This window comes from Apodemus sylvaticus, chromosome 17 (assembly GCF_947179515.1).
Source record: "Apodemus sylvaticus chromosome 17, mApoSyl1.1, whole genome shotgun sequence".
NCBI classification, from domain to species: Eukaryota; Metazoa; Chordata; class Mammalia; order Rodentia; family Muridae; genus Apodemus; species Apodemus sylvaticus.
Window position 1 is genome coordinate 70,743,530 of NC_067488.1, and position 20,916 is coordinate 70,764,445.

General features: G+C 50.6%; 1 protein-coding gene across 1 annotated transcript in view; it reads left to right on the forward strand.

The window, feature by feature from the left end:
• Fmnl3 (formin like 3) overlaps positions 1 to 20,916 on the forward strand; it is a 53,890-nt gene that overhangs the window by 25,156 nt on the left and 7,818 nt on the right. Inside the window, 11 exon segments of the mRNA XM_052161772.1 lie at positions 7,434 to 7,517; positions 9,491 to 9,571; positions 10,345 to 10,421; positions 13,242 to 13,325; positions 15,752 to 15,904; positions 16,915 to 17,023; positions 17,162 to 17,238; positions 17,790 to 17,883; positions 19,852 to 19,926; positions 20,026 to 20,136; positions 20,619 to 20,768. Coding sequence (XP_052017732.1) covers positions 7,434 to 7,517; positions 9,491 to 9,571; positions 10,345 to 10,421; positions 13,242 to 13,325; positions 15,752 to 15,904; positions 16,915 to 17,023; positions 17,162 to 17,238; positions 17,790 to 17,883; positions 19,852 to 19,926; positions 20,026 to 20,136; positions 20,619 to 20,768 — 1,095 coding nt within the window.

Below are 20,916 nucleotides of genomic sequence, written 5' to 3' on the forward strand. Positions count from 1 at the left end.
AATAAGGAGACGGAGTATTTCTGAGTCAAGAAAAATCAGGATTTATGTTGTGTGTCGGGTATTTGAAAGTTTCATGCCTGTGCCTGGGAAGAGGAAGGGAAGTGTTAGAAGCAGCGGAGCCACCTGAGGGCTCAGGTGAGAAGGAAAGTATCTGTGGAGTGAGGACAGGAAGGGAAGCCAGAGGTGAAAGGCCTTGTAGAGAAGACTCACCGCAGCTCAGTGAGAGCTGTGGAGTGGGAGACAGAGGGACGTGACCCCAGGAAGGATGAAGCCTGAGGGTGGTGCTTGCCTCTTTGGCTCCAGGGAGTCCCCGGGAAAGAGACGAGGACCCCGGTGAGCTAATGGAGAGTGGCGAGCTGTGCCCAAGACTCCTTGGCTTTGGAAAACCTGTCACCCCCATCGGAATAGTTTCCATTCTTCGTAACTGGGGAGTGTGTGGGTCTGGCTAACCACGAGGAGGGGCTGAGGAGCCAGCGGGTAGATCAGATTGCTGTGGTGGTGGTTTCTTAGCTTGGGCCAATGGCTCAGTTGGAAAATGACATCAGCGGTTTTGTCTGAAGTTGGGTATTCCTCAACTGGTAGGCAGAAGGATGTCCCCAACCATGGGCTACAGGCTAGTTATAGACGTAGTAGAGCCCAGGGCTTTCTTGGTACAGGGTATGGTCACTTTCCTTTGCCCTCTCAGCATCCAATAGGGGAATCCTCCAAGGTGACGAAGAGGCCTGGGGTGGGGTGTGTGTGATATTATTGTTGGAAAAAGTCATCTCTTTGTTTGAGTGGCACTGGCCTTCTAGGACCTTTCTTCCTCTAATTTGCCTAGTGTGGATTGCAGAGCTCAGCTGGAGACATCTGGCGAATGCATTTCTTTTTCCTCCAGGCTGCTTAGGGACTTGGCCCATAACTGCTCGGCAAGTCACTTCTGGTTATAGAGTCATCACTGACCAGGAGAGTGTGCTCTCCAGACATAGCTCTGTGCTGGCAGCTCATTCCCAAAATGATGACTTCAATTAAAACAAATCCAGAAAGGCAGAGTTAAGTCACTGCAGACACTTTAAGTCACAGAGAAGCACGCCCACTTTTCGGATTCCATTAGGAGCTCCGGCAGCTTCCCTTTATGTCTAATAGTAGCTCAGGCCTGAGAAGACTGTGTCAGAGAGCATGCGGTCCAGGGAGGTGGCTGTTGCCCTCCCTGCTTCCTGATTTAGAATGCTGCTGGCCAGGGGGCTGGCTGGATGCTTGCCCCTCTCCATCACACCCGTCACAGCTGGCTGGCTGTGCTTTGAGTGCTGCCCACAGCCTCCTGTGGCTTTCTCTGGAGTAGGACAACTCTTCTCCAGGATCTTTGTCCCTGACTCCAACTCATTCTCTGAAGCCCTGCCTTGGAAGGGCAGAGAAAGTGGGCAAGGGGCAGTGCTGAGTGTTGTTTCCCAGGGTTGGCAGAGAAGACTGCATTCTGGGTCCGTGAGAGCCCCAGAGAGCCTGCCTATCCATGGGTTTCATCTCCACCCCTGCCCCACCGCAGCCAGTCATGGGCTTGGGGAAAAGTGTGGGTGTCTGAAGGGGCTGCTGTGTTTCCTATGTCTGGATTTTCTACTCTTAGCTCCTGGACCTTTGATTGGGCTCTGATTTGTTTCCTTTTGACAGGATTGCAGTTTGGGGGTGTTGGGAGGGGCCGGGCTGAAACAGTGAGATAAACAGTAATGCAGAGGTGGCAGCAGCATGGGTCGGGTGGGGCTGGCCAGGCAGCCCGCTGTCTGGGCGGGCTGGGTGGAGGAGGACTCCTGCCCAGCACACTGGCCAGCTGGCTTGTGTTAAAGCAGTGGCTGAAAATAGCTCTCATTGTCTGGGAGCTGCTACTGCAGCAGGGCTCTGTGGCCGCCAAGGGGCTGATGCCTCCTACCTTTTGAGTGCTCATCCTTTGGTAGCATTGCCCAGCTGGCCACAGCTGTGCCCACTGCCTACCAGTGGGGCCCCGATGAAGGCTGGTTAGGCTGTTCCAAACACTGCCCTATTGATGCCTGGTCACGGGCCTTTGTGCTTTCTTTTGCCAGCTCTGTCACTGGCATTAGGGACAACTTAGAGAGGTGGGGACCATATTAAGTGTACAGGCCGGGAACAGTGTCAAGTCCTCCTGCACGGCCTCCTCAGCGTCCAAGCTTTGGCTTCTCACCATGTCCCACCTCTGCTCATCTGTCCACCATGTTCATGGACAGATGTCAGGGAGGCCTTGGTGGCACCTGAATCTAGGGGCAGAGCAGCATGTGGTACCCAGGAAAGCACTGCATGTACCTACATGGACGCTCGACTCAGCTATCCAGGACTCTCCACCCCAAAGCCCAAGCACAGGGCCTGGAGTGTCCAGCCTAGAAAACTGTGTGGTTCTGCCAGAGAAGACATTAATAGGACCACTGACTCTGCTTTTGCTAAGAGTAAATACCATTTGTAGCTGTCCCCAAAGTCCTTTTCCAAGAGAGGTTTCTGATGCTTCCAGTGCATCTCTAGGAACTACACCATTTTTGTGTCTGTTCCTAGATTTGTCATGATTTGCTGGGACCAGGGGATGCAGTGAAGCAGGGAATTATGGGTGCTTCCTATTTCTGAATGCTGGGTTTTCCCCAGCCTCAGCTCACAAAGACTGGCACAGTAATGGTGCGCCCCAGAGTGGGCATGCAGCTTTTAAGGAAACTCCAAGCACAGCACTTCCCTTTTCTTCAGTGGGAAAGAATGAGGGAGGGCTGAGTGGGTTTGGGGGTGCAAGGCAGACAGGAAGGGAACTTCAGCAGAACCCCCTCCTCCTTCCCAGCGTTTCTCAGGTAGACAGGGATCAGGTTGGGTGGAGAAAGGAGACCTTGATGGAGGAATAGGACCACTTACTCACATAGACCCCTAGGTGGGAAGGGAGAGAGCCGATAGCCTTGCTGGGGAAGCTTCAGGTCCTGCCTCTCAGCTTCTTCCTTGTGCCTTTTGCTGTGAGGCATCCTGCTGCTTACTCTGACTTGGAGATTAGTATCCAGGGCCCTTTCAGTTTGGTTTCAGCTTCCCCTCCTCTTATCTCCTGTTGTGACTGTCTTGGCTGTGATTTATCTTCCTCCCTCCCTGGGGTGGGGGATGTCTCTCCCTTCCCCCAAAGGTGATGTTTAAATTCCTAATCTTAGCAGAAATCAGAGAGAGATTAAGAGGGGGTTCAAAGGATTATGCTGTAGATTCAGTGTTGAGAAGCAGTTGCTGAAGGAAGAACAGGGACAGACAACCCAGAAAGAAGCAAGTGGGCAGGTGTGTGGATGCCAGATGCCACACAGGCTAGGAGTAAAGTGGGCTTTGCCAGGGCCCATCACATTCCAGATGTGTTCAGGTGTAAACTGCTCCTCACTCAATGCTCAAAAAGCCTGGTGAGGTGATAAGATTAGCTTGGTGAGTGAGGTCGGTGGGACTTGATAATTCTGACATGCCCAAGTGGGTCTAGGGCACTCTGGCCCCACTGCTGCTGTCCTCTGCCACCTTTCGGTTCAGTAACACCTGGATCAGGGACTCGGCAAGCAAGAACTTAGCTCGTGCCTCTGAGAACCCGGTCTCCAAGGAACCACTGAAGAGAAATACTGGTGATCAAGCTTCTGACTGAGTCTAGAGCCTCTCCTGGTTTAACCCCTGGGTGTCTCTGGGAGCCAGGAAGTTAGCTTCCTGTAGACATTGGACAGATTTATACACATTATCAGGTGGAGTCAAGAGTCTCCGTGCTCTTGTGTGGCAGGAAGAGTGGAGTCAAGAGTCTCCATGCTCTTGTGTGTCTTAACCAGTGCCTCCCGCCTGCCAGTTAGGACTTTGCTCCGTGACAGTGCTGGAGGTTGCAGGTTTTTCTTTATCCATTTCTTTCCCATTACACTTTTCAGCCTGGACAAAGGTGGGGCCAGTGTCCAGAAAAGCTGCAGAAGCTCCACATAGGACGTGGGCCTCGGGTTAGGGCTGCTTCATGCTCTGCCACCTATTTCCACACTGCAGGGGTCCATCTTTTCTGAGGATCCTTGATGCATCATCTATTTTTAAGATAGGAGTCCCAGAGGGTGTGTGTGTGTGTGTGGGGTCTCGAAGTCTGGAGAGAGCCAAGATTTCCTCACCAGCACACCTGGCACACCTGGCAGGGAGATATATGTAGCCGTTGCAGCCCATGGTTGGTCAAAAGAGGAAGTCAGTGTAGACAGGATGTGATGTTTGTCGCAGCAACAGCAGACTATTGCTGCTCTGTGGCAAGGTCTGAGGTTTCTATCGCAGTGATGAAACACCATGACCAAAACATAGCTAGAGGAGAGGCCATTTCACTTTCATTTCATTTCACTTCACAGTATGTCATCACAGGGAGCCAGGGCAGGAGCCCTCTGTCTGGAATACAGACATGCCCAAAGCACACACCTTTAATCCCAAACAGTGAAGGTAACCTTAGTCTGTAGAAGGAAACACCCATGTTTGAAAGTGATGTCTAATCTAGTGGCAGAAAAAGTGACAAATCACAGAATAGGATATGGCCAACTCTCAAGAGAGCGGAAAGGAAAGCTATTCGAGGGGCAGTGCAGAGAAAGAGAGAGGCAATTTCCTGGGAGTGCTGTACAGAGGCAGGCTACAGAGAGGACAAGCTAGACACAGGTGAAGACAGAAGGAGTCAGAAGATCAGAACAGATTGCTAGAGTTAGTTGGAGGCCAAGCAGAGCCAGATCGAGTCAGTCAGCCTGGAGAAGAGTGAGAGCCAGAACAGCTGAACTGAGCCAGCCGGCCAGAGATTAGAAAGAACAGTAAGTCTCAGAGGCTGGAAAATGTTCTAGGGTAGAAGGTAGCCTTGAGGCTAGCTCCAGGACTAGGTTAGCAGACAGAAGCAGCAAGCTTCAGAGACAATAGTTATGTCAAGAAAATAAAAGATATGTTAAAAGAATAAAAACTGCTTTCATAGGAACTGGTGCGGAGGCCATGGAGAGGCACTGCCTGGGCTTGGGGCTTGGGCCTTGGGCCTTGGGCCGCCTGCTTCATTGTGTACCCAGGGCCACTGTCCAAGGTGGTGGTGAGGGGATAGACCCTCTGCAGCAGTCATGAAGAAAAATGCCCCACAGGTTTGCTTGCAGGGCAGTCTGAGTGGAGACATTTTCTCAAGAGAGGTAGGTTCTCTTCTCAAATGACTCTAGCTTGTGTTTTTTTTTTTTTAAAAAAAAAAAAAAAAAAAGCAAAACAAGGCAGGCAGCGATGCACACCTTCAATCCCAGCACTCAGGAGGCAGAGGCAGGCAGATCTCTTGAGTTCAAGGCCAGCCTGGTCTACAGAGTGAGTTCCAGGGCAGCCAGGAGTATACAGAGAAACCCTGTCTCAAAAAACCAAACCAACCAAACAAACAAATCTACCACAACTAGCATTTTTCTTCCACAGGAAAAACTAGGCAGAGCAACAACTCCAGAGGGAAGGGTGTACTTGCCCAGCTGTGGGAAAGTTGTGATGAGGTTGTCTGTCCTTCCCTCCTCTGGCCATTCTTGTCTCTCTCATCCTAAGTTCTTTCTCTGTGCATGCTAACTGGAGTCTTCACCTGCTTCCTGTAACTGAACTGTAATGATGCTCTTTTCAGCCAGCACACGAGCCCACAGCTCCCAGGGCCTGATAACCATCAGCTCATCATTAACTTCTGTCTGTAAATGTGTTGAGGGGAGGAGACTGAACATAGACTGAATCCTCCGGGTAAGATGAGTGTGCAAAGGGCATAATGGTGTGTGTGCGCGTGCTAAGTGCATGACGACTAGATTGTGACAGAAGTAAATAATATTTAAGGATTTTCCTGTTGGTCCCTTAAATAGAACTCCTGTCTCCAGGACTGTTTTGTCCTCCGAGATCCTGAATACAGTGTTTGTGTAAGGTTGAGGATCGATGGGTTGGACAGGAGGTGAGACCAGAGGTTATGTTTAGGTTACCAGGGAGTGAAAGCTGGCTTCTCTGAGTAGCAGGTAGAGGTGAGAGGAAGCCATTCCACAGGCACCTCAGCTGGGCATCTTGTTGGAGTCACAAGTGGGGTGTGCAGGTGCTGCGATCTGATCAAAGTGTCAGACTCTATCAAGCAAAGTTGTGACCTAGAACAAAGGCAGCCATAACTGCAGGGGACACAGGAGGCGGGCAGGCACGACTGCAGGGGGCACAGGAGGGGCACGTACCTGTATAGGCAGACTTAGGTCTTCCTTGCACTATACTGCCTATTCAGTACATAGTAATGAGCAAAATAAGACAATTCAGGGTCTAGCCTTCAGTATTGTATATTAGGGTGCGCCAGAGGGTCTGGTAAAATGGAAGGGTAATAATTTGCAATTAGTAGCAAGTAAGTTGCTACTGCCTTTTAAAATTCCAAAGTTTCATAGATATTTTTCCTAAAAGTATGTGAGTGGTTCTGTTCGCATGAGTCACCTTATTCACTTGCACCTGTTCCAGATACCTGCTTCTCAGGTTGTGGCAGAAAAGCAAACTGAAGGTGGTTTTCAAATTTTTGATCTGTCTTATGCTAGGAAGTACTTTTGGTGCTGGAGAAATGGAGTGGGTGCTGCTCTTGCAGACAACCCAAGTACCTACCTCATGCAGCTCGTAAGAGCCGCCTATAGCTGCAGCTCCAAAGGACCCAATGCCCCCTCCTGAACTCTGAAGTGAAGCCAGCATGTTCACACACTCGCACACACTTTAAAGTAGTAAAAAAATAGTTAAAAAAAAGTTTTTTAAAGTGTTTTTTATAGTCTGACTTTTCCTGGTTTGATGTGTCTCACATTACATATAGAACCTTTTTGTTTGTTTTGTTTTTCAAGACAGGGTGTCTCTGTGTAGCCCTGGCTGTCCTGGAAGTAGCTCTATAGTCCAGACTGGCCTTGAACTCAGATCTGCCTGCTTCTGCCTCCTGAGTGCTAGGTTTCACTGGCTTGTGAAGTACCTTCTGCAGCATAACTTATGTGTGTGACATATATGTGCAATGTTAAAGAAGGCTTCGTAATACCTTTATGCGTCCTACTGGAAGTGTCTTGGTGTCTTCTATTTAAATCTTGTTTGCATTTGTAAGTATTTTGTGTATGTTGGGGTGGGGACCTCGGAGGTCTGGAGGCAGCGTGCAGAAGTTGGTTCTTCTCTGCTCTGGGGTGTAAGCTCAGGACAGACTCGGGAGCGGGCAGTGAGCACCTTCACTCGTGAGCCATCTCACAGCTAGATCACAATTCAAATAAGGTTAATCGACTCACTAGATTGATTCCATGTCCTTTAGTTTGAAAAATATTGTTCAACTAAACTTGACAATTAGGGTGGGGAGGCAGGAAAAGTGTCCCCCTCCATGATGCCTTTGCAGCAGCGTAAAGGGAGAAGGGGCGCTCACGCCTCCACTGCCCTCCAGGTGTGGGTATGGTGGGAGCACTAATCTTGTTAACTCAGATTCTCTTCCTCAGAGCTCTATGAACCTGCCTCCTGACAAGGCCCGGCTGCTGCGACAATATGACAACGAGAAGAAGTGGGATCTGATCTGTGACCAGGTATGAGCTTGGCACGAACCTGGTATGAGCTTGGCATGAGCCTAGTATGAGCTTGGCATGAACCTGGTATGAGCTTGGCATGAACCTGGTATGAGCTTGGCATGAGCCTGATATGACCAGGTATGAGCTTGGTATGACCAGGTATGAGCTTGGTATGAGCTTGGTATGACCAGGTATGAGCTTGACATGAGCTTAATATGACCAGGAATGAGCTTGGCATGAGCCTGGTATGACCAGGTATGAGCTTGGCATGAGCTTGGTATGACCAGGTATGAGCTTGGCATGAGCTTGACAAGATTGGGGTTGCAGTCTGTAAGTGCCTGGACAAAACAGAGTTAACCGCCATGCTGACAGGAACCAGCCTTGATTTGGCACAGAGTAGGCTCCTAGGGGCTGCCTGGCTAGACAGCTGGTAGCCTCTATGCCCACGAGAGGCTGCCCAGTGAACGGTGATGTCATGGTGGTCTGTGCAGGATTAGCTGTGAGCAAGGTGAGCAGTTTGCCCACAAGTCTGTCAGCTCAGGATTGTGGCCGGCTCTGTAGGCTATGCTGAAGGACCCTCTTATGCTGACCCAGACATGATAAATAGCAAGGGGTCAGTGTGTGTGGGGGTGATTCTTCTATCAGCCACAGAAGTTTAGGAGGAGATGCCCTTGTCCCCTTGACTGGGTTCTGAAATATCACTATAGCCAAGGACTGCGTGAATGGTGTTTAGGACTTGAGCAAGAAGAAAACTTACTTCACTGAGAACCAAGATATAACACTCACTGCCTGCGTCTGCACAGGCTTGAAGGTCACAGGTCACAGGAGGCTCTGACTGCAGAGCTCAGTGTGTTTTGGTAGGTCTGGAAGGACCTGGCATGGAGGATGGGCCTTGTGTTTATGAAGCGCTCTATTGCTGAGCTTTGCCATGAACAAATCTGCTCTTTTCAGGCTCTGAGCAAAACCATAATAGCTGATGTGGGGGGAGCTGATTACCCATTAGGAGCCCTACACATACTGAAATATCTCACTAAATCTCACAAAACCCCTGAGTAAGGTATAAGGTGATTTCATTCAAAGAACCCACAGCCAGATTGGGCCAAGACAAACAGGTGCCGGATCTTTATTAGCTATTTTCCTCTATCGTGACATATGCTTTCCCTGAGCCAGCAGCGTGGTCCTCAGGTCCAAGTTCTCACCAGAAAAGGCCTATTTCCTTAGGCTCTGCGCTAAGCATTGAATTTGGAGAACAGCAGCCCTTTGGCACTAATGTTCTTTTCTAGATAAGTTCTGTCTTTTTTAGGTGACATAATTTGAGTTTTTCTTGGGAGTCCTTTGTTTTTAGGTCCTCTTTCCTAGCATTACTCCATCTCCTAGACCTTTTCATGCTTTTCTTCCCCTGAGCTCTTTGGAGAGCTTTGTGGAGGCCTTTATAGGCCCAGAATGCTGAGGGGTTTGCTGAGTTTCCTCGCGGGTAGACCTGAGTAGTGCTCTATGTGGAAAGGTGTTGAGAGGTAACCCTGCTGAGAACTTCATTGGCTGCTGGGCTCCAGTTCCTGGGCAAAGAGCAGATAGTGTACTTGCTCTGAGCGCCAGCAACATAGCAAAATTAGTTGAGCCCCAGCTGCAGAAGTTAGAGCTACAAAAACTAGATTCTTGGAGGCAAAGCTCCCCTCCCTGTGGCTTTCCTGTCAGTTAGTCAATCACGTATTTGCCTTAGGTACTAATCACAGCTCTGTAGTCCTGTATCTTAGCAAGCGGTAGACTCTTAAAATAGCCTCTGACATAGAGCACTTTAGGTGTTAGGGAGCAGTGAGCGGAAGAGGAGACAGACCACGGCTGCAGGTGGAACAGGCCTAAGGATCATCAAGGAAGGGGACAGCTGGGGGCCGGGTCCCTCACTTGGAACACTGGGGGCACTCTCCTTCCTCAGCATCCTCCACAACAGTGTGTTTCTGTGTGCATATGCCTGCGCTTCCTTTCCCTTTCAGGAAAGATTTCAAGTGAAGAATCCTCCCCACACCTACATCCAGAAACTCCAGAGCTTCTTGGACCCCAGTGTAACACGGAAGGTAAAGCATAAGGCAGAAAGTCCCTGCTTAGGCACAGACCTTTGCCTTGGGGCAAAGTATTTTGACATTGATTTTTGAGTAATGGGAGCTGAATGTCTGGGCTTTGAGGCCTAAAGTGACTGTCCAGTGCTAGAGGGACGTCTGTATTGCCATCCCTGTGTTTTCTTTCCTGCCTCCTTTATTTATAGTATAAAGTTGGATAGCTGGGTCTGGTAGTGTTGTATGCTTGTGATAAACTCAGAAGACTGAGGCAACAGAACTGTGGGTTCCAGGCCAACCTGGGCTACATAGCAAGATGCTGCATACCTCCTCTTCAACATAAACAGACAGGATTGATGGAGGAAGGTTAGAGAGGAAGACTCAACAGTCAAAAGACCCTGATTTTTTTCCCAGAGGACCCAGCCTCAGTTCCCAATATCCACAATATCCTACCAATTGTAACTGCAGTTCCCGGGACTCCAGCGTTGTCTTCTAGCAGTGCATGCACATGGTCCATAGATGTGCATGCAGGCAAAACACTCATATGCAAAAAATATAATAAATAAAATCAAGGGGGAGGGGTGGGCGAGGGAGATGGAGGCCAGGCATGGTGGTGCTTTCATGGCATCCCAACACTCAGGTGGCAGAGGCAGAGAGGTCTCTGAGTTTGAGGCCAACCTGGTCTACAGAGTGAGTGCCAGGGCTACAGAGAGAAACCCTGTCTTGGGAAAAAAAGAAAGGAAAAGAAAAATGGTTGACAGGGAATGCCCATCATGAGTGTCCCCTGTTTACAGAAGTTCAGGAGGAGAGTGCAGGAGTCGACCAAAGTCCTCAGGGAGCTGGAGATCTCCCTTCGCACCAATCACATTGGGTAAGTTGGGCCTGCTGCCGGCTCCCCTCACACCAGACATTGCCTCCGTTGGGTGCCCTTTTTTGGTTTATCCTTCCTGCCATGAAGCAAGGCTGTCCCTTGAATAGCATCTGGCTCTACAGAGCTTCAGACGTGCCATTTCTGGCCTTTCTATCCTTCCATTCTGCCATCTGCTGACCGGTTACTTCTGGCAAGCGTGGGGCCTCTCAGGGTCCTGTGGCTTTGACTGGAAGACATTCCCATGGCAGCTGAGACCAGAGTCTGCCTGTGGTCTGGTGCTGGGCCAAGAGAGGCCCAGCAAAGGTTGGGATGTGAGAATGTATTACACCGAACAATGAAATTAGTTCCTAATTGGTGACTAGTTAGATATTTTGGTATACAGATTACTTATTTGAAAGAAAATAATCTTTGTATATGAATAGAAGAGGCTTCCTAAAGCACCGGAGATGTAAGACAGAGGATCAGGCGTTGGATGTCTCTTGTGCTCACAGATCCTATGGCTGCCAGTGAGTTGAGAGGGCCCCAGGGTCTGTGTGAGTCTTTCAGCCTGTGCGGGGCCGCAGGGGTTGCTGAGGAAGCTAAGGGCAGATGCATGAGGCACCAGGAGAGCACAGCGCCTCTGTCCTATGAAGCTGTTCCAGTAAGAGTAAGAAACAGCTGGAAAGAGTGACCACACAGAAAGGACAGCAAGCTAAGACCGCAGCACTTCAGGTGGGGGTGTTTCAGTGAGGGAGCAGTGAAGGGTGAGTGGGGTTTCTGGGGAGATGCCAGCCTGTGTCCCTGAGCTTCCTGAGAGTAAGGTGGAAAGAGAGCCACTGACATCACCAGCTTTTCCTCTTCTGTCAGGGCAGCAACCTACGTGTCTGCCCCCGGGCCTGTGTGCCCGGAACCCTTTAGAGGGAGAGGATATCTGTATGTAGCCAGCTGCGACAGCTCTCAAAAGGGAAGCAGCACTGGAGAGGACAGGAAAGGGACAGTTCCTGGTGCTGGGAGCTGAGCTGTGGTAGCCAAAGCATGCCTTCCACACCACAGTCATCTGTGACCCAGCCTCGGAACGCCACAAAGAAAGGTGTGGCCAAACCCTCTTGTCCCCACTCCCACCCCTAAGAGTCTCACAAAAGGAAAACTAGTGGAGTTGATCACTTAGGCTCTGTGTGTGAGCTAAGAGCGACACTGGCCGTCCTGAGTACCCCACGGGACCTCTCTTAGGCCTCACCGTCTTCTCTAAGTCCTGCTAACTTAGAGAGGATGGGGGTCTGCTCTCCTTAGTAGAGGACCACAAAGAAACAGCCCCCTGTGGTTAGTATAGTTCCCAGGCCCCAGGGCTTCTTGGCACTGGCTCACAAGTTTGAGGTCTAGACCCAGCCCTTGGTTCCCAGGGAAGAGCTAAGCTTATGCCATCTCATCTGGACAGTTCTATGAGGAAGACAGGATCCTTCTCTTCAGGAAGCTTGTCAGGCTGGTCAGGGGTGGAAGGAGGCCAGGACAAAGCGAAAAGGGGCTCCTGCCTTGCTTACAGCCCAATGTCCTACAGGAGCGAGTGCCGCCGTGTATGGGGTCTGTTGCTCTGGGGTGAGGCCGCCCAAGTAGGATTCCAGGGCCCTGTAGCTCTTGTGGTTTGTATTGGTTTTCTGCCTTGTCAAAGTGCCCTTTAACCTTCCCTCAAAGTGTCAGGATCCCTAAAATAGCAGTGTAGACTCAGACAGGAAATGAGAAGGGGGTGGGGAGCTGGAGAGCAGACAGACAGGAAATGGGAGGCCTGTCGGCCCCCAGAGAGGAAGCTAACTTGAGGTAGCTCCAGTGTCAGCTTTAGCTGGAGCTTTGCTGGCAAACCAGCCGAGCCTGGTGCTCTAGCACCAGCCTCTCCGCTGCGGGTGTGGCTAGCCAGGATGGAGCTGGCGTTCCAGCTGGGGGGTAAACACAGCTCTGTAGGGCAGTTTGGATACAGCTGGTTTATGTACTTCCATGGACATTTCTGGGGAACTAGAGTACTCAGGAGAGCAAGGCTTCTGTCCTGAGATCCTGAGGGGTTTATGTCTCTGCACTAGAACAAGCCTGTCACAACCCCTGACCTAAGGGAATTTGCTCTTTTATTCCAGAATTAGCATAGACAAAATGAAAGTAAAAATGCGCTAGGTCATTGTCCTCCTGTCTGCTCGCCTGCCTGCCTGCCTTCCCACATTGTCTTCTGACTGTGGGAGCCATGACATACTGGAGTTTGAATTCCTAACTGTTCCCAAGCATTTTCGGTCCTGCCAGACCCACTCCAGTTAACGCAGAACTCTCACGACCATCTTTGCTCGTTGATTCTCAAGACTGTACTCAGTAGAGAGCCCTTTGGCCCTGTAAGGCACTCTTGGACTGAGATGTGTGGCATTAGGGCCTTGCAGGCCTTTTCAGGCACAGCTCTGTGAGTGGTGAGTGCTCTGGATGCCTTCCTTCCTGGTTCTTCCAGCACATGGTGGGAAAGGACTTCATGCCTAGCATTGTATCAGACCAAAGGGACACAGGACCTAACGGGGTTATAACCTGGCCCATGAGGAGAGACTGGCTGGCATCTCGTCTGGCTGCAGCCTGCTTGTGATTGAGTGGCGTTGGAAGGTGTTCGTCATCCCTGGCTCTCCTGCTTCTAGGAAGTCCAGGCTGGCAGCACGATCACAGATGGATCTGTGATAGATTATGGCTTTCAGGATTTTCTCAGCCTGGCAGTAGGTTCCAGTAGCACATTTGTTGAGGGCTAGGTTGCTGGGTTAGAGCTCTCCACTAAACTAGAGCAAGCCAGTTTGCATCCTACATCCCCAGTGTTTGCTGTATCTGCAGGTGGGTGAGGGAGTTTCTCAATGAAGAGAACAAAGGCCTGGACGTGCTGGTGGACTACCTGTCATTTGCCCAGTGTTCTGTCATGTAAGTACCACAGGGCTAACTAAGGTTGGTGACTCTCTGGGATTGCAGACCTGTAGAACATTGCCTGTCATGTGCTGAGGCTGAGGGGTCAGTCTCCAGCACGGGATAAATGGGGGTGGGGAAGAGTAAGGAAGAGTGAGGCTCCAACAGAGAAGGTGGGAAGGGCATCCCCAGAAGAGGAGGGAGGAGCTCGAGGGTTGCTACAGAAGTGAGCAGGCATCAGCAAGGACTGAAAAGTTAGCTGGAACAGAACACATGTCTTGGTGCATGAGGAGAACAGTATGGAAAGGGAGCTTGGAGTCTAAGCTCAGGCTCTCCAAGGACATATCCTGGCTCCTCGGGAGATGGCTTGGCAGGGTTTAATAATGTCAACAACGTTGAGTCTTCGTGAGGTAGCACGGGCCCTGAGATGTGAGAGGGTTACTACAGGCCTATGGTCGAGGAAAGCCGGAGAACGTGGCCTTCGGCTTGAACAGATCCAAGAAGTATTTGGGAGCATTTTTCCAGACATCCTTTTCACGTGGAGGGGGTTAGCCGTTGCTTAGCGCAGGAGAACAAGCATGGCGGGGCGAAGTGAGTGAGCTTTTGGAGTCAAAGTTGCATTGTGCACTCTTTGTGGAACCTCAAGCACCTTTGTCCTCCTGAGTAGACAAATTAGATGGGAGATGTGTATCCCTCTTAGCATGTGGGACATAGGCCTCCTGGTGGCTGCTGTGCTGTCATTACCCAGGTGATAAGCCTGCCTTATAATCTTTGGACTTAGAGAAAGAAGGCTTCCTGATAGTAAATGAAGATAGCAGCACACACAGGCTTACACTTTAGACTAGTCGGCCTAAGGAGGACAGGTTCCAGTTTGTTCTCGGCTTCCCATGGTTCCCGATCTGAAGGTCCCTAGTCTGAGACATGTGGGTCGTGAGCCGTGGACCCTGGCCTAGACGTCTGCTTCCCGCTCTCCCTGCTCTTAGGGCTCTTCTTGGCTCTGCATCTCCTCCAGGGCACCCAGCAGTGTCTCCCAGGGTTAGCTTCCCATTCCACTTCCCAAGCCACCCTCTTTAAACCGTTTCCCAGCCACATCTCTGTGCAAGTCCTACTTTATGATCCTCCTGTCCCTTTAAATAATCTTTTTATAGAAAGAAATGGGGAATATTTTGCTTAAGTGAATTTTTAGTTTAGAACTTTTATAGTAAAAAGATGTAGATCATTTCCCCAAATATGCCTATCCTTCTTGAAAAAGCAAACAATCCCATTGCTCCAAAGCAAGACTACACTTTGGTGTCCAGGGCAGTCAGTGCCCTTGAAAGTAGAGTTCAGGGAACAAGAGACAGTGTTTTGGAAGGAAGGCCTTGAGGGGAAAGGGGTGAGGCTATTAAATGCCTCCTGATGTCAGGACTCTTCCTGACCATTGCAGCCTCACCTCTGTGGGTATCCCTTGTTCTGAAAGCCCCAGCCTTTGACACCGGGCATTCATGACGTCCTTTGGGGAAAAGCCTTTGGGAGATATGAGTTCTTAGAGGCAGGAGGGACAGGTGAGATTGCTTTTCAGGGTGTGCCCCCTGGGGGCTGGGGGTGTAAGAGAAGGCCCTCAGTATTGTGTGGTCTCAGCTGACCTCTTTGCTCTGGACACAACTGTTTATGGTAACAGACCTGTTGCAGGAAGTAACCCAAAACAACACTCACTTCCTCAGGGGCTAGAATACCTCCCTCTTTCAGGCTCAGCTCACAGTTCTAGGGAAGCTGAATCTGAGGAGAAAGACATAGAAGCCTCAGTCATAAAACATCCACCATTAAGAGGGGCTAGGCCAGGGTTGCAGCTCACTAGGAGACCTCCTGTTAGCATACTGGCCTGGCAGGAGACTCCTGGTTCACTCTTCAGCACTGAAAAAGCTAAACAAGCCAACCCACAGAGGCCAGTTGGTAGGGTGAGCTTAAAGGACCAGCTTTGTCTTTTCAGGGCCCCAATGCTTTCCTTTTGGACCTATCCAGTTCTTGGTGACCTGGGCTCCTCTCGGGAGCGCTGAGTCTTTTGGCTACTGCCATTGGCTACTGAGCAAGACCCGCAGTTGGCTCATTCCCTCCGTTATGTCTGGTACAGAGTTTTAAGTAGTCATGGTGATTTGAGATTCCCATGTCCCGTTTGAGGCTAGGAGCACAGGAAACCTGCCACCCTCCACAGCCCTTGGGCCGTGGAGAAGACTTCAGCGTCCCCACTCCTAGAGCTGCCTGAGCCTTCTCTGCCCTGTCTTACGTTGGTAGCTCCACCCAGGATCAGGTCTGCGATGCCTCATTCTGTTTCTTCTTCTTGCTGCCCCTGCTTTTTGTTTGCCACAGAGGCCTGAAGAGAGGGAGGTGGGCTTGCTGGGGCTTGGCACAGAATTTCCCTTGTATATGTGCCTGTGTGTGCGCACGTGTGTCCTCTCATGCTCTAGGTTTGACTTTGAGGGTCTGGAGAGTGGTGATGACGGTGCATTTGACAAGCTCCGGTCCTGGAGCAGGTCAATCGAGGACCTGCAACCACCCAGCGCCCTGTCGGCCCCCTTCACCAACAGCCTCGCTCGCTCTGCGCGCCAGTCCGTGCTCCGGTATGTGCGCGCTTACTCTGCCCACCTGCCTCCCACCCCAGCCCCAGCCCAGGTCTTGGTGGCCCGGTGAGTGCTTATGCGCCTCCCTCCACTCTTGCTTCCAGGCTCAGCTCTCTTGCCCTCTGCCTGTTCGCCTGTCTCTGATCTGTCCTCTCTCTCCCTGACTCTGCCCAGCGGTCTGTCCTGGGTAAGTACATGGTCCTCCTCTGTCCCCCCTGATGCTCCAGCTCGCCCCTTCCTAATCCTCACTCTCCTAGCCAGTCCTTCCTGACCTTGGGCAGGGCTTGGCCCTCACTGGCCAGTTCATTCCCCCTTAGCACTCACTCTTCCCGCCGGCTCTTAGAGAACAGCCCAGCTACCTGCTGGCTCCTTCCTTCCCTTCCCTTTCCCCTTCAAGTCCTTTCTCTCCAAAGTTGTTGTGCCTGCCTTTGTCTGTCCTGTGGTGGACTGGATCTCTTCACTCCTTGCAGATCCTAGCCTTTCCTTTGCTATGTCTGTCTCGTGGTTCTTCTTCTGTTTGCGGATTTTGTGTCATGGACACTGCTCACCATTCTGGTCTTGCAGGAGCAGATTCTGTATGTGTTTCCTCTCCTCACAAAACATTAAGGTAGTAGAGAAGTGATACAAAGCCAGGCAGAGCCCCGAACCTTCCTAAGGCCTGTATTGTCTGCTCTGCCTTTGGGGGGCATGAGAATGTGCCAGAGATGTGACTAAACGAGGGAAGAGGGAATCTCAGATTCATGTCTTTGTGACCTACCCCAAGGACTACAAATTCCTCAGCGATTTTGTTTTTCAGAGGTCTTTGGCGTTAGCATGGTGTGGCAGAGTATAAAGTTAGGGTCCTGGGCAGTTGCCAGCAAAGGCTTGTACTGCCTTCTGCACCCTGGCTGTCTTGGCATTTGGTACAAGGTCTTCTTTCTTCCGTTTCTGCTATTTCTACAGGGCAGCCTGGTGGTCTAACCTTCACCAGCAGCCTTGACCCTCCCTGATCACTTGGCCCTGTCCCCCAGGTACAGTACTCTCCCTGGCCGCAGGGCCCTAAAGAACTCCCGCCTGGTGAGCCAGAAGGATGATGTCCATGTGTGCATCCTTTGTCTCAGAGCCATCATGAACTATCAGGTAAGGCCTGGAGCTTTGCCTCATCTCTCCTACCAAGACAGCAGAGCACCAGCCTGTGACAGCCGGGCTTGCTAGTGGAGACCCTGCTGGCTTCTCCTTTATTACCATCAAGGTCCCTTCCTGTCCTTTCCTTTGCAGTATGGCTTCAACTTGGTCATGTCCCACCCCCATGCTGTCAATGAGATTGCACTCAGCCTCAATAACAAGAATCCAAGGTGTGTTGATTCCCTCCTCATTATGCCCAGGCATCTAAAGATCCTCATTTATCTTAGACAAGTTCTTTCATCAGAAAGGTCTCTGCTGGAGAAGTGTCTGGTCTTCACTTTTAATCTTCACAGCCTAGAAAGGGAACAAGTGTTCCTTTTCCATCTTCTTTCTAAAGGAGATGGGACTGTGGTGGCTTGGGTGGGCTTGGATGGTAACTCCTTTCATGGTTGGGCTTGGGTGGTGCTCCCTTCGTAGGTGGGGCTTGGGTGGTAACTCCCTTCGTGGGTGGGGCTTGGGTGGTAACTCCCTTTGTGGGTGGGGCTTGGTGGTAACTCCCTTTATGGGTGAGGCTTGGGTGGTAACTCCCTTCATGGGTGGGGCTTGGGTGATGACTCCCTTCGTGGGTGGGGCTTGGATGGTGACTCCCTTCATGGGTGGGGCTTGGGTGGTGACTCCCTTCATGGGTGGGGCTTGGGTGGTGACTCCCTTTGTAGGTGGGGCTTGGGTGGTAACTCCCTTCGTGGGTGGGGCTTGGGTGGTAACTCCCTTTGTCTCTTAGGACCAAAGCCCTGGTCTTGGAGCTGCTGGCCGCTGTGTGCTTGGTGCGGGGAGGTCATGAAATCATCCTTGCTGCCTTTGACAATTTCAAAGAGGTTGGTCTCTTCTGCATGATCGTGTGTGTGTGTGTGTGTGTGTGTGTGTGTGTAAAAGAGGAAAAGATGGGGCTGGAGAGATGGCTCAGCGGTTAAGAGCACTGACTGCTCTTCCAAAGGTCTTGAGTTCAAATCCCAGCATCCACATGGTGGCTCACAAACATCCGTGATGAGATCTGACGCCCTCTTCTGGTGTCTGAAGACAGCAACAGTGTACTTACATATAATAATAAATCTTTTAAAAAAAAAAAAAAGAGCGAAGGTGGGGAATTGGGTAGATCCAATTTCCTGAGATCTCTAGTGACTTTAAGTGCTGAGCAGCCTGCTTCAGACTGAGACTACAACAAAAGCCAAAGCAAAACTGAAGTCCTTTAGACCTTGTTCTAGGGAACCTCCCCATTGTCCAGTTAACCAGGCTCTGGATAGAGTGCAGACTGTGGCTGGAGACATGGCTCAGTCGGCAGAGCCCTTGCTCAGCTTACAGAGGCCTTGGCTTAAGTTTCCAGTATCCAAATGGTGGCTCACAACTGCTTGTAGTTCCAGTTCAGAGGCTTTGGTGCCCCCTACTGGCCTCCACAGGAACATACATTCATATACATTTATAGCAGCAAAACACACAGCGATCTTTTTTTCTTTTTCTTTATTTTTTCCTTTTCTTCTCTTCTTCTTCTTTCCTCCTCCTTTCTTCTTCCTCCTTCTTCCTTCTTCTTTCTTTCTTTTCTTTTTTAAAGGCAGGGTTTCTCTGTATAGCCATAGCTGTCTTGGAGCTCACTCTGTAGACCAGGCTGGCCTCAAAGTCAGAAATCTGCCTGCCTCTGCCTCCCAAGTGCTGGGATTAAAGGTGTGCACCACCGCCGCCTGGCCATCTCTCTCTCTCTCTCTCTCTCTCTCTCTCTCTCTCTCTCTGTCTCTGTCTTTGTCTCTCTCTCTCTCTCTCTCTCTCTCTCTCTCTCTCTCTCTCTTCCTCATTCTTTTCTTTTCTTTTCTTTTCTTTCTCTTTTTTGGCACAGGCTCTGTTCCTCACCCTCTGGAGTGAGCCTGGGCATCTTCACTTTCTGAGACTCCTCAGGTGCTCTGCTGCCAAAGCAGGTATGTTCTCAGGGAAGAAGGCTGTTAGGGAGGGAGCGAGAACTCCTGTGTGGGATTTTCCCATCCTTAGGTCTGCCTCTGAAACCCCAGTTTGCTTGAACTCGGGCTTCCTCAACAGCTTCCAGCCACAGCTGGGCCCCGCCCCTTCCTCCTCTCTGGACCTCTTCCCTAGCATCCATTGTTTGGTTCAGGAAACAGCTCTTCCTCTTTAAAGTTGGGAACCTCACAGGAGCCCCTGGACCCGTCTTAGCAGAGGGCTTTCCTGCATACTGGCTCCTCTGTGTCCCCGTGGGGCCCAGCCCTCTGCTGCAGTCATGGCTTGACTCACTCTCTCTCTCTCCTCTCTCCTCTCTCCTCTCTCCTCTCTCTCCTCTCTCTCCTCCCTCTCTCTCTCTCTCTCTCTCTCTCTCTCTCTCTCTCTCGACAGCATCAGATCTGCTGTCTTTCTGGCCTAACTTTAGAGGCACCTAAATCGTAAGCTACACTAGATTCCTTCACCATGGTGAGGGTCAGAGACCAGGTTCTGGGTTTTCTTCTGGTGTCCAAAATGGCACAGTCTCTAGATAGAGTTATAGTTAATTTGGGTTTTGTTTTACTTTTATTTTATTTATGTATTTATTTTGATATGCTTTGTTTGGCTGGTTGGTTGTTTTCTAAGACACACTTTTACCTTAATATCACAAGCTGGCCTCAAACTATGGCAGTCCTCCTATGTTCGCCCCCTGAAGGCTAGTGGGGAGGCTAGCCACCATGCCCCACTGAGTTTGGCTAAACTCGGTCTGAACCATGTCTTCTCCATCATGTTCCTGGGAACCAGAGTTTGGGGATTTCAGTTCTGCATAGTAGAGAGTCTTCCTTTAAGACTGTTTATACATTCAGGTGTGCAAAGAACTGCATCGGTTTGAGAAGCTAATGGAGTATTTCCGGAATGAAGACAGCAACATTGACTTCATGGTGAGGCCCTGGGCCTGGGGCAGGTGCATGCCATGTCAAATGAAGCATTGCTGCTAACGCCAGGGCCACACTCTTCTGAGAGGCTGCCTCTTTCCCCAGGTGGCCTGCATGCAGTTCATCAACATTGTGGTGCACTCGGTAGAGGACATGAACTTCCGGGTCCACCTGCAGTATGAGTTTACCAAGTTGGGGCTGGAAGAATTCCTGCAGGTAAGCTATGATCGTGGAAAGCTGAAGTGTTTCAGGACAGTCAGCTTAGACACATACACAAAGAGATTGTTTTTTGTTTTTTTGGTTTTTTTGGTTTTTTTGGGGGGGTTTTCAAGACAGGGTTTCTCTGTGTAGCCCTGGCTATCCTGGAACTTAACTTTGTAGACCAGGCTGGCCTCAAACTCAGAAATCCACCTGCCTCTGCCTCCCAAGTGCTGGGATTACAGGTGTGCGCCACCACCGACAGCTGAGATTTTTTTTTTTTAATTTTTGTTTTAATAAGAATATTTAAGAACAAGTAAGTTCTAGTCCTACATGGATCTGGAACCTCCCTGTCTTTGGCCTGGGACTGGGGCCCTTCTGCCAATGTCTGGAAGACACTGGTCACATGCTCTCGGAGGAGCTGTGAAGCAGTGATGGAGCGCTGAGTTTCCAGGAGGCCTGTGCTGACTCCATACACGCTGTTCTCCACTTTCCCACAGAAATCAAGGCACACGGAGAGCGAGAAGTTACAGGTGCAGATCCAAGCATATCTGGACAATGTGTTTGACGTGGGAGGCTTGTTGGAGGATGCGGAAACCAAGAATGTAGCCCTGGAAAAGGTGGAAGAACTGGAGGAGCATGTGTCCCATGTGAGTGTCCTTTGCTTTCCAGAGCTACTGTGGGAGCCTGGAAGGATGGGCACAGCTGGGTTCCAGGAACCCAGGACTGACTTCCTGCCTCCAGAGTGCACCACAGGAAACCTTGAGAACCGCTAAGCCCCTTCAGACCGTACTTTGG